At 42.8% G+C, this 13,564-nt stretch overlaps 2 protein-coding genes across 2 annotated transcripts; both read left to right on the top strand.

Annotated features, from left to right (window-relative positions):
• Nucleotides 1-5,992: 5,992 nt before the first annotated feature.
• On the top strand, nucleotides 5,993-7,632 carry H6S33_008860 (uncharacterized protein; the record flags this gene model as incomplete). The annotated part of the gene is made up of 4 exons (XM_044840431.1): nucleotides 5,993-6,144; nucleotides 6,211-6,438; nucleotides 6,499-6,931; nucleotides 6,991-7,632. The coding sequence occupies 4 exons, from the start codon at nucleotides 5,993-5,995 to the stop codon at nucleotides 7,630-7,632; spliced, it is 1,455 nt and encodes a 484-aa protein (XP_044697675.1).
• Nucleotides 7,633-11,523: 3,891 nt separating this feature from the next.
• H6S33_008859 (uncharacterized protein) lies at nucleotides 11,524-12,111 on the top strand (the record flags this gene model as incomplete). The annotated part of the gene is made up of 1 exon (XM_044840420.1): nucleotides 11,524-12,111. One exon carries the CDS (start codon nucleotides 11,524-11,526, stop codon nucleotides 12,109-12,111), a length of 588 nt encoding a protein of 195 aa, XP_044697674.1.
• Between the last annotated feature and the right edge of the window lie 1,453 nt (nucleotides 12,112-13,564).

Genomic DNA, 13,564 nt, shown 5'->3' with positions numbered 1-13,564 from the left:
CACTTGACTATCTCGAAAGGAGTGATTGAGGAGTGAGTACCTTCGTGAAATAAGTTTGGAAAGGAATGTGGGTACGGTCTGGTAATGAATGATTAGAAAACATGTCCCCCTTTACGGAAACGAATCATATTAATGAAAGTTTAGTATACGTACGTCTATTTAATAGAAACTGTGGTAACAGTCCTGCTGTCGTTACTGAATTCGCGGAATTCTGTGGTGAATAATGTTTTCTTAGAGGATAACGTGGAGACGAGGGGAAAAGTAAACGTGTCACCTGTTTTATTCAGACTAACAATTTGACACATATCTAATTCTGGCATCATCAATTCTCAATTTGAGCATCGTCATAGTGGCTGTGCAATGCTAACTGGTGATTATGTAATATTACAGTTAAATGCAGTACAGCACTGGGCACGACTAGTGGTATTAGGCTTCGGGTCTAAATAAATATATGTTACGATTCGAAGCGAGATCAAGACCTCAAGAAGATATTTATCCGAAATGACTTCAAAGTACGCATACTGTGCTAAAAGGGAGTGCAAATTGGCTACGGTACTCCTTTTAATGATCAACCACTTGTGGTAATGCGGTAGGAGTACGTACGGTATTCGTACGCTAATATTCTTCCATATTATCACGGTATTGACTTCACCCATGTTTTCGTATTGTATGTAGCCTTGTACAGTGCATGTAATATGCGCGCTGTTACGCTGTCTTATACATACAGTGTGAGTGATAGTTCATGATCCAAACTCGATACTACATGTAGAGGTACAAGTACTGTGTTCTGATGACTGTAGCAACACAAACGATTGGCTGATAAGCGAGACACTGATGATATTGATAGGACTACTAGAGGTTCTATCTTTATACGACACAATTGAGGACAAGTAGTCACGCCACCCATCCCTTGCCATAAGTCCACAGTTGTAGTGTGCGTAACTTATAGTCACGTATCCTGCCCGACAGTACTTGTATGTAGGTATGTACATAGATCTAGATCTAGAGTGCATACATGTACTATGTATATACATGTGTACAACGCATGCAATACATGTGTGTACCTTATCTAATCCTAATATCTCCTATGAATTGCACGTGCGCACCTGTATAACATTTAAACTTAGAAAGCATCATGACATCAATCTACAGTAAGTACATCGTATATGTAGTCACGTATCCGGAGGAAAGAACCCAATTCCTTCCAGCAGCCTTTCATTTAAAGTTTTTGGCTTGGCATGTAATTCTACAGCAAGAAACTTAATTTAGTGTTGAGGTTTGGGCAAAGGTAAGATTGCTCAGCTGTCTCGTGTTCATTCATAATGCTAATATTAATTCCATGTACATTCCAGATTCGCTAGGCTCTTAGGATGATCATGAATCGATTGATTGATTGATTGATAATTCATTAATTGTTTGCAGCCCGGAGGCTATGACATAAGAGTCGACTGAGCATAAGTTGCCTTTTCATAAATAAAAATTAATTCAAGATTAATATTAGAGGGCTCGAATCTTAAAATGTCCACCGAGGGCATTATTCTCTTGAGACGGACAAGGCCGCCTCTAGTTCTACGTAAATTGATTTCCCCAAACTCCGTGCCATCAATAACAAGCTGTTGTGAGAGTTATGTATAAACAATGTAGCTGGCTAGCAGTTTCATACAGCACATATGACAAAAAGATAATGTTTTAAAGGATATGTGTTGCAGTTGGTGTAGTATCATTCTTCTCCAGTTCCGCGTACTTGCAATTAGGGTTAAGGCTAGCTTACTTCATCTTCCACCGACTTTATAGACGACCTTTCATCACCAGATGATCCAACCAGCTAGGAACGCGAATGGTGCGCCGTATCGATTGAATTCCTGGGCCCATTATGCAGCATGCATCTCACCTTTCCAAGATCAGGATCTCTATTAACCAGCCCTTGAAATTTGATCAATTAGCCGAGCCGGATATTCCATGTTGACGACACTATAGCTGCGCTATGGTTATCTTATCCTACCGATACATAGGTTTCATCTAGCTATAATCGATCAAAGAACACATCTCTACATATATGTACAGCCACTCAGCAAAGGTGTTCGTGATTTAGTTTTAATGTCAGTGCGCAGTGTGGCGCACCAGTAATGTTGATGTTATTAAAGTTGAAATTCAAAACAACGAAAAATATATAATATAGTTCGTGACTATATATAAAAAAAGATAGGTCATTGATCTTATTCTTCATTGATTCCTGGCGCCATTGATCACCGGGAAAGTCTTCTCTTGGGTTTTTTTTTGATGGTCCGCCACGGTTACCTATGGAGAAATGTCTCACTCCGAAATCGGAATCACGAACACTTTTGCAGAGTGGCTGTATATACTTGCAGAAGTTACTCCCGCTTAATCTTACACACGGCATGTCTACGTACCGATTCAGTCAATAATACTCGCGGCAGGGAACGTTTATCATCTGGTCAGCACGCACATACAATACCGGAAATGGGGGTAAACTACGCTCGGTAGTGCTGTTTTATTCCAGGTGATAATTAATAAGTACAATGTTATACCCGTACCACTTCTGTATCTTTCCAAATAATATGTTTTAGTTAAGTTTCTGTAGTAATAATGGATTCCTGGAAATGCGGCAAAAAAATCTGTAGTAAAATTGAATTGTTGGTATTGCGTATTGTGTAAAGAATACGTTGTCTGAAAAGTGCAGTATCAATAAATAATTGTTTAGAATGAGCATTAGTTGATCAATACCGATTTTCTGGGTTACTGTGTTCCTTCCGCATTTCCTCGAATGCGGTATTGATGTGGTGTGAGTGTAATGCTGTGTTACTACCAGTATTGTTTATATTAAAACTTCATTTCAGGCTTCAAAACTAGCAGGTTCTCGATATACAGTTAAAAGCTATCTGTAAATATTGTTATCCTGAGAGTTTTGTGTGCGGTTGAGGCGTATTGATGACATTTGATCATATCCTTGTACTTGGTGTCTCATCATAATTGGGAACCGTGATTGTAGTTATTGACATGACTACGTACCAGTCCTGATATTACTACTACTATTAGATTATCTGGTTCTGGGCCCATCAGGCGGCGATCATGAAAAAGCATTACTACAGTATTCATACAGTGTTCCGCTTAATTTATTATTTTGTGTAACACCATAGTAATGCCCTGTCAACCCCGAATTTTAAAACAAAAAATAATTAATTAGAACAGTATTACAACTGTATACCCATTATTACAGTAATACAAAGAATCAGTATTGTCATGACAATCACTATTTCCAATAATAAAAATTATCAAAACTATTGGTTTAACTTCGGGGGGCCTGGGTACAAAAAATTGTCAAGATGGCCGTATTAATACTGTAACCAGGGTGCCCCCATTTCCGGTATTGTAACTCAGTGACAGACGAGCCGGAGAGTTGGTGCAGCACATATATAGCGGTTCAAGTTACGAGCTGGGTCTTCTGGGAAACGAGTTTGAATCCAAAATTCAGTGGGCCACACTCCGAATCAATCGAGACTTGGCTACACTGCACTCGCAATCATAAACCATCACTCACTTTCCACGCCACGTGATATGATGTCACCCATGAATCCCTGACTGGACATGACAATTTCAAAACCCAACAGAGACTTGATTACCTCGATTACCTCGATTACCTCGATTGGCGCTGCGAAGCTGCAAAGTAAGCAGCGTTTTGGCTAGGTTGTGACACTCGTATCGGGATATCAGTTGAGTGGTTGAGACAGAATGAGTGCGTTTGTTCCGGAAATTCTCCTTAAAGGGTTGCCCGCCGGTCAGGATAGACTCGACCCCACGAGCCTCATGATCATGGTCTTGTATATTACAATAATTGTGTGCTTGTGTCATCTTGAAGAAAAGGAGACTGGAGGTACTATATGCAAGCACATGGTTCGCAAAATATCTAGATCAGACGCCGCTACCACAAAAATCTCCCTCAGCTTCTCTTCGCTTGCACAAAAAACCAAACTAAAGCACACATGGTGATCGACGTTCACCGCGCCATCAGACGGCCGCGGTGAGATGGGAAATTTAAAGTTCGATGCGGATTTAATAGCACGATGAGAACCCCGAGATCCGATGATTTGTGATCACGATTTCTTCCCTGAAATCCGCAGGGAACTGGCTATGGGAAGGGCCAGTTGAAGAGATAGCCATAAAAAAATTCCACAGATGAACAAGTTCCCGTTCCCGTTCCCAATCGTTAGATTAAGCAATGCGTACATGTGTGATCGATCCATGAATCCGCAGGTGGAGAGTTGTGGGTTGTTGTGGGTTTCTGTGACCTATGTACATCTTTTTTTGCCTTCCCTTTGGCAAAACAGATTCCTGAGGTTGAAGTTTTGAGTTGAGACTGGTCACTCACTCACTGTCAGTGTCGACGACCACTGGGGAACGTCATAACTAAGCTTTACTGCCAACGCTGGGCTGCGTTGTCTCCGCCTCTCGGGTCGAGCGGCACCGCATACGCCTCCACAAAACAAGCCTCGACAACAGAGATGATGGCTTTTTGCCGTCTTGGCAATTCTTGGCAATATAATCCAGGTCCTGCGTGAGTTCGGAATTGGTCAACAAGGTTTGGTTTAGTTATCGCACAAAATCTCCGACAAGAGAAGAAGTGAGGAAAAAAAAAAAAATGCTCACCTGTCACCTGCATAGACTCCTGCAACCCACCCCTCCTCTCTCTTTCGTCGGACTCTCGGAGCCTTGCTTCGGGAAGCAATTAAGTGGGTTTGGCTTTATCTAATCTAGGTCCCTGGGTCATTTCTAGCTTCCTAAATTTCTGTCTATACATGCTCTCGGTCTGGTCTCCGGGTGTAGACGTACCCAGGTACGTAGGCTACTATGCTCCAGTAGGTACATACATATATGTACTCATCTATCTTATAACAGATTGATTCGAAAGGGGCTTTTTCTGGCCGGTGTGTTCTCCGTTCTCGCCCATACCATTTCTTTGCAAGTACTCTACTGTTTATGTTCCTGGGTGGATAATACCATAGGGATCGACCGGTATTTGGACGAATGTGGGAAAGAAAGAGGAATGCTGCTTTGATCTATGCAGCTGAAGCGGATCTTGATATTCACACCGCAAGACGCCGTTTGCTTACTGGAATTAACTTCTTACCAGGATCCTTCCTACCCCCATGTCCATGGGCGATTTCACCTTTCTCAAGTAAGGATCAGAAAACATAACCGACGAATGAACCTACTACATAGTCAGCTAGCTGTGCAGATCAAATGCTCTTTGACTATGACTGGCCCATGGGGAGTTCTCCACATTGATGTGTTGAGGACCTTCCCTTTCAATTTCCCCACTGCCGCCTCCCATCATGATCATGGGGAAAGGAAGCCACCGCAAATGGGACCTTTATGCTCTTGCGCAATCCTTATACTATGGAAAAATAAGGAAATATAATAAAGCAAATAAGAGGGGCATGCATCGTCTGGGTTTCTCCTGCACCCTCGTTTCCACATCCACACTTTATTTTATCTGTATCGTTGTCAACCGTGATTGATTGCACTACCAACGGGAATCCGCAACACTACACAGGATTACTTTTACACCTTGTAGCTCGGCTATTACTCGCCAGTTTCAGGTCTCCTGCGGGGACTTAGCGAGGTCGAACTTGAATTTTCTCCGACCCTCCGCGAAGGTGGCCGAGTCAGTTGAGCTGTCGTGGGCGGAACCATATTTACCTGCATGTTAGCTTATGTACTTGTATGTAGATGTAATTATTATCAATCCCCCCCCTCCCCAACTCCTGCTTATCATGAATATTCATTGCATAGTTGCAGATCACTTCGGCGTGAATATACCTCATTTGTCTCAGAATCCGTCAACGCTATAAAAATAAAATATATATATACAGCTATTGTTCCCCTCTCTCTATCCTTCCTCCCCTCCTTACTTTCATCTGCAGGACAGCCTTTCTCTAGAGGTTTACCAGGTGAAAGATCAATATATCACAGAATGGCGAAAATGAGTGTAGGTAGATATATTGCGACTAGAGTCACGACTCTCAAGCCGCCGGGCCATGTTCCTCCAAATCCATTCACCACTCTAAGGTCGTTGAGTTGGAGACAATGGCAATTCTTCCTTGTTGCATTTGCTGGTTGGACTTGGTAGTTAATCCCACACCCCGCACGACACCGTATAAGTCTAATTACTGACGCGCAATGATAATATAGGGATGCGTTTGATTTCTTCACCGTCTCTTTGACTATTACACCGCTGGCAAAGGAATTTGGAAAAACCAAGGCCGATATTACCTGGGGTATCACCTTGGTTCTGATGCTACGTTCGATTGGTGCCATCACTTTCGGTTTGGCTGCCGACAAATGGGGTCGCAAGTGGCCGTTCATAATCAATAATGCTCTTTTTATTGTTCTCGAGTTGGGAACTGGTTTCTGTCAAACGTGAGATCCACTAGAGTTGCCGAATATCTGCGGATCCATATTGACATATCTTTCCTGCAGTTATGAGCAATTCCTCGGTGTTCGTGCGCTCTTCGGAATCGCTATGGGTGGAATCTACGGAAACTGCGCTGCAACAGCCCTTGAAGATGCTCCTATCGAAGCCCGTGGTATCCTCTCTGGAATGCTCCAACAAGGCTACGCATTCGGCTACCTTCTCGCCACAGTCTTCGCCCGCGGACTTGTCGGCACTACATCTCATGGATGGCGCCCACTTTTCTGGTTTGGCGCTTGCCCGCCGCTGTTGATCATTCTGTTCAGAATGTATCTGCCAGAAACCAATTCGTACCTAGAGCGCCAGGCGCTGAAGGCAGAGAGAGCTGAGGGTGTAGAGGGGATCGAGAGGGTTATGTGGAAAGAGGCCAAGATTGGTTTGAAGAAGCATTGGCTACTGCTGATCTATATGGTATTGTTGATGGCCGGGTTTAACTTCATGGTAATAATCACATACGCTCAGCATCCGGACGAATTACTTGGCGCTAACATCATGAATAGTCCCACGGATCCCAAGATCTCTACCCTACCATGTTGGAGAACCAGCTCGAATTCAGCAACAACAAAGTGACCGTAACCCAGGTCGTCGCTAACCTCGGCGCTATGCTTGGTGGTACCCTCATCGGCTATTTCTCCCAGATGTTCGGTCGTCGCCTTTCCATCATTGTCGCCTGCATCGGCGGAGGTGCCCTCCTTTATCCTTACTGCTTCATCAGAAATAACGGTGTCATTGGCGCCGCCTTCGCAGAACAATTCTTCGTTCAGGGTGCCTGGGGTGTCGTCCCCATCCATCTCGTCGAGCTCTCTCCCGCCGCGGCCAGGACTACCATTGTCGGTTCCGCATATCAGCTTGGTAACCTTGTCTCCTCGGCGTCCTCGACCATCGAGGCGACTATGGGCGAGAAGTTTAGACTTTCTGGTGAAGGTACCACTGCTAGATATAACTACGGATTGGTCATGGCAATCTTTATGGGCTGTGTCTTTGCCTATGTGATTATATTGACATTCATCGGCCCCGAAGCTTTGGGCAGAGATATGGCAGAGAGCACAGTTGCGGAGGATGTTGCTGATAGGAAGGGAGAATGGGAGGATGGCGAGAAGGCTGGAGTAGTCGAGGATGAGGGGAGAAGAGTTCCCGTTTAAAGATTTTACGAATCAGTTATGTATATGTAGGCTAGCTACTTACTTTATGAGATTATAATGGAAATGAATAATTTCGCATGCCAGACCTTCAAATTCTTCTACTCGAAAAAGATCCGTAGGATGACGCTTATCTGAGTAACGGTTCAGGAATCATGATCGATCAAAGTCTGCCACTCACGCAGCTGTCCTTAGAGGATTAATTGAGCACTAATGAGTTGCACCAAAAAAGAAAATATGGCGATTATGTAGTGTTGAATACGTAATAGTAAATTCTCCATCAAATAGGACATTTTCTGAGCTCGTTCCCAGATCAACTTCACCAGGCTCCCAAGATGCTCGACTCGCAATTACACATTCAATTTACAATTAAGCGTTTCTCGGGCCGGATGCATGGTTGGGCATGAGATATTATAGAATAGCACTGAGACTGCTGAAATTCACAGAGGTAAATGTAGGTAGTATCTACACGGTGTCAACATCGAGAATAATTGGCTTATCACTACATAGCCCCTCATACTATTATAAGATGGAAGTGTGGTGTTTTGCTTGCTATATATAAAATCAACAAAGATAGTAAAATGATGATACCACGCGGCCGGAGAGCAAAGAACTGTTTCATACGACGTGACGGATAAGAAATTGAAATCTAAGACAGAGACTAGAGAAGACAATAGTTCGGTTATTCACTTGTCTAGACCTCTTGGTATTTTATTAAATCTGAAAGACGTGGAATAGTGGGTACCATGACGAAATAAATCTGTTCTGGGTCTACCTTCATAGAATCTCACTCGGTAATCCATGAGGAAGTAAAGCACTCTCGCATAAGCGTATTCGAGTGATAAACTATGAAGATATTTGGTTTATTTTTTGGGACTTGACTTTAACAATAGCTAATTGATATATAGAAATTTAGAACTACATTAATAACTCAGAAGAAATAATTCGAACTTTAATAATACTTGTCTAAGCATATATATTTCAATTATTTCGCCACGAGAATTTATAATGGCACTAACCTAATTTGAAATCTGCAGAAAATGCTCAATGATGGATAAAGATATAACCTAGGCCTAGTAGCCTCCAGCTTTTGCTACAGATACAGCGGTACGATCCTGAAGTCTGATATCTAATCAGTATATAATTATAACCTGCATATGCAATGTACATTTAAAAGCTTTTGATTGGCTCATTGAGATAGGTTTTTGTTTCACTTGAAACATGTTGTGTTGGATATGAACATAGGGTATTGTGCTGAGTGATGTTAGATTGTTAATAGGTTTTCAACTGGTTCTGGGAATTGATTAGTAGATCGATTTTAGCGGCTTGGTGGCTGTTAAAGGGATACTTGCAGCTTGAACTGTGACCTATCCACTGATATATGGGGGGTATCACTGATCAGAAAAGGCACATATCGACCAGAGCAGATATAGTGATGGACTTTGCCTGCCAGGAGGGTTCGAGGGCCGTGCAGCGGCCTGAGAGCCCCGACTGACAGGCAAATAGAGAAAATAAGCCGCAAGGCGGCTTGCCTGTATATTGGACTGATTGATATACATGTAGTACCGGCCGAAGGCCGGAAACCATTTGTATAGTATATATAGGTTTGCAGTATGTACAAGGCATATCTATATATCCTGCCTTTTCAATACTTGATTCTTCCTCTTTTCTGCACATATGTATTGCTTGCTACTTGGAGGTTAAGGCAGGGAACAATGACATGAACGCTATCGAAACAAGGACCAACTAGTACATCGTATATTAGCTTCATAGCACGTATTAGCCTTAATAGTGTCGATCTCTAACTCTGCTGGTCGCCAAGCCCCTCCTGCCTCCCCAACTAATCTCGAGTCGCCTTTCTTCTGCTCCTTTGTAATAGGGAGCGATATCAATGTTAGTTTCTGTATGATCTTTGGGTAGGAGGCCCGAAAGATCCAAAGCTTGGGTTATCATCTGACTAGCAAGCGCAATATAGCTCATTTGCTTTGACTTTATCGTTGTCACCAGCTAGACTGGGCGGCGGGTCTGGTCGAGTTTTGCTATCGGCTCGAGCCTTCCAATAAATATGTTAATCCTTCAATAAGACAAACTATGGGGACACTACATGTAGTCTTTGTGAAAAATAGATCTTTAGTTCCACCTGGGCAAAGCCCCCTTTAACCATGTATCGACAAGAGCTTCAATTCTAATGCATTACTAGGAAGCTCGACAAGTAACTCCCCCTGCTCGATGCAATCTTGCTCGAGAGTAGAACTCGAGAAGAAAGCTCGAGCTGTGAACTAGATCTATAGAGCGGACTCGACTCGTCGACTACAGTATTCTTATTCAGAATCAGAATCAGACAATGACAATGCCAACAGACTGTCACAGGTAAATAATAGTTTATGAACGTATTTCCAAAGTTATTTTTTGCTCACAGCTCATGCCAACACTCGAAACAAGGCAATTTTTGACCCAATTCTGAGCTAGTTATCCAAAGAATAAATACCAGAGAATATTTGTCGCTATATAACTATATACATTAATCTATTCTTTTTGTTGTTTATAAAATTGAAGTTGAAGACGTCACCGACAGTGTATGTAGCCCATCATGAAGCACTCAAGGGGGGGAGGAGAGGTGTTGTATCGACCAGCTGGCCTCTAGCTCTGTCTCCAGCAGGATCTGCCTTGGACTGCGTAGAGCTAGACACACGTATACTTCGAACTTGATGTTCCTCGAGGGGGCTTCGTTTCAATTGACAATAGTTATTAAATATTCATTTACGAGCGCGAGTAAAACTTATTAGGAAAACATTTCAATGATAGAAATCGGAGTATCTCTACCCCCACATGCCCAATGAGCTGGTTCGAGACTCATATTAAAGAGAGAATATATGCGTATGTGCAAATTGCTACTAGTAATCTAACTGCGCCTAGGAAACCTCTAGACGAGGCAATACCGTGAGGATGTCGTAGCTAGTATATCAGGGTGCTTCGGCCTTGTTGGTATGTCTAGAACTGGGCCTCGGGGCAAATACCTCGACCTCGTGGACAGTACTGTATGATGAGAGCGAACGCCCCTTAATTACGAGTGGGCCATATATGCAAAGCCAAACAGGAATCTTAAAGTGATATCACGCAAATGAGGGGGAATATTTCACCTTTGCAATTGGTAATCTCGGTTTGTAAGTCTTTCTAACTGGCCACGAATCGGTGCGAATGTTCGCCCGTACTTAACCTTTCTAACTCCAAATGGGTTCAGAAATTTTCCGATCAATCAATGATGACAGATACTCCCGGAGCTCCGTTACAATGATAATTAATCTGTTTATATATAGCCATGCGTAATGAGGTCGATTGTGAGGCGGATAGAAGTTTTGGAGAGGTGCAGCAAGGGCTCCACAAAGATGAAATACAGGTCTCGATAACAAATCCACACTGCTAATGTACCGGCCCCAATACATGCAGTTCAAAATATGACAACGGAGGTCCGAAGAACTAACATTATAAATTTGGTGACTTGACAACTTTGCATTTGAAATCACGGATAAACCATAATCCGACAACACGTGATCGACATCTGTATATACCAGGTAGGCATGGCGGGATTCTGAATCAGTGAAAGATGCATTGATAAAACCTGTTTTAAGGTCGGTAGAGTACTACTCTACTCGTATTTTCCTGGTGTGGTCTATAGCAGCGCGGTCTCACTTTGGGGGCGCGGCGCTGCAGGTTTCGGCGCTGGGGCCATTATGGACAAAAAGGGTAAGAAACATATAGTTAAAAAATCATTGTAATAGTGCGCCAGAACCAAAAAAAAGGGGTATTCATATTCAATCACTCGTTTTGGTGTCTATTTCAACCATACATCTCGGGTAACCAAATATACACTTTATCCTACCTTAACCATACAAAATGAGCTCAACACTAATTCCACTACCTGCAAATCACGAGGACTGGATCCAAACTCTATGGCTCGCCCAAGTTGTCGGCAAATTTACTTTAAATGAGCGAGATTACAAAACCTATTGGCCCCTCGTTGATGGTTTTTGGTCACATAGAAAAACTGAGAATCACCTTCACGGAAAGTTCAAAACTCATTACTATGCATGCCAGTTAGGACCAAAACGCGTATCGTCTAAAGCAGAACCATATCCTACAGAGACTAAAAGTGGGAAAAAACACGTTACTTCTTGCAGTCTGCCTGGTACCTGTCCAGTAAAGATCAAAATCATTGAGCCAATTCAATTTGGGACAGATGATCAAAAACTATGGACAATATCTCAAGTATTGGGCTGTAACGATACTGGTTTTAAGTTCCATGACCACGATATCAACGCTTCATGGAAAGCGAAAAGAAGCTCGTTCTTGACCAACATTATCAAGGACGAATTAGCAAAAGGTTATACCCCTAGTCAGGTAAAAGATAGACTACGTGGTGTGGGACGTGTCGCAGGATATGAACGTTTGGAATCTATTGGTGGTGCATTTATGAAAAGGTAAGACTCTCATTTCCAGTAGGAGGAATTTTTTATTACTATATACTGATTTCTAAATAGAAAAGATTGCGTAAACCTAGCAAAAGGAATGTGTTTAGATATCAGAAAACCTGCTCCGGGAACGACACTGCAGGATGATTGGGACGCTGCCACTACATTTCTTTTGAAGGAAGGCTACTTTTGCGAAACAATATCTACACCCACTACCAATCTCAACGCTCGGAATAGCCAAATACCTGCTGCTCTACATACACGTAGTTTAGTTTTTGCTCATCCAGATCGCTTATCCACCCTTGCCAAACGAGGTTATTTGACAATATTTGACTCCACTCATAAAGTTAATGTACAAGGATACAACCTGTTCACGTTTATGTGCAGGAATGAGTTCGGAATTTAGATTCCCGGCGCCAACTGTTTAGTAGAGACTGAAAATTCAGATGTGCTAGCGGAGGCTATGCGTCGCATTTATGATTGGAGTCAACAGAAATGGAAAATGCAGTATCCATTGACGGATAACAGCGCAATTGAAAAAGCTGCTGTAAGGAAAGCCTTTGGAAGTACCGGGTACATTAAGAACCACCTTCTTTGTACTGTACATACAGAGCGTACTCTGCAAAGAAACTTTAAGTCTGAAGAAGGCCAGGCCTCACTTGAACTTCTCAAGCATGTAATGAGGGTATTAAGTGAAGAGTGGTGCCTTTCCCTCTGTCAAGAGGCATTATTGCACGCCTCATCTGAAAAGAAAAAAACCTATATTAGGAAAGAGCTCATCGAGTCGCGGAGGCATTGGGCACTGTACGCATGACAGCACTGTCAGTTACTCTTGCAAGTAACGTCCACAAACGCATGCGAGGATTGGCATAGCAGGTTAAAGAATGGTGCTGGTCAAAAAAAAGGCGAAACCAGTACACATGGGATTTTCGGATGCATTCGAACAGTGCACGACTGCAGTCATGATATTGAGAATCTTCTCCATTCTGCAGAAATCGAATCAAAGACTAAACAGGTCTCGTTGGCGAAAGTACCAGGTTACGCGGGCATTCGCTTGTTTCCCTATACAGTACAGAAGATAATTGCTACTGAACACAGCAAGTTAGCAATTAGGTTGGAGCAAAATATACCTGTTCCGATCCGTGAACGGTTATCAAACGGGCTGTATGCCTGCAATTGTCTATTTTCGCGTCGATATCGCCTTCCCTGCCAGCATGTTTTCCATATTGACCATGATGCCTGAGTATCTGGTCAGCTTGAATCGATTCTAACCGATAATATTTGGGTGTGTTATCAAGCACTGTTAGGTGATGGTGGAATGGAGGTATCTGAAGGTATTGCAGGAGATTGCGCAGTTGAGAGCTTAATTTTAAAGCCAGATCCTGAGCGAACTACCCGGGTATTGAAGCTAGGAGAACTGAATGAGCGGATCCGATGGCTATTCTATAAACTAGTAGAATCTCAAG

The sequence above is a fragment of the Morchella sextelata genome (genome assembly GCF_020137385.1).
Source record: "Morchella sextelata strain SCLS chromosome Unknown scls_3, whole genome shotgun sequence".
Classification (NCBI taxonomy): Eukaryota; Fungi; Ascomycota; class Pezizomycetes; order Pezizales; family Morchellaceae; genus Morchella; species Morchella sextelata.
This window is presented reverse-complemented; position numbering and strand designations above follow the sequence as displayed.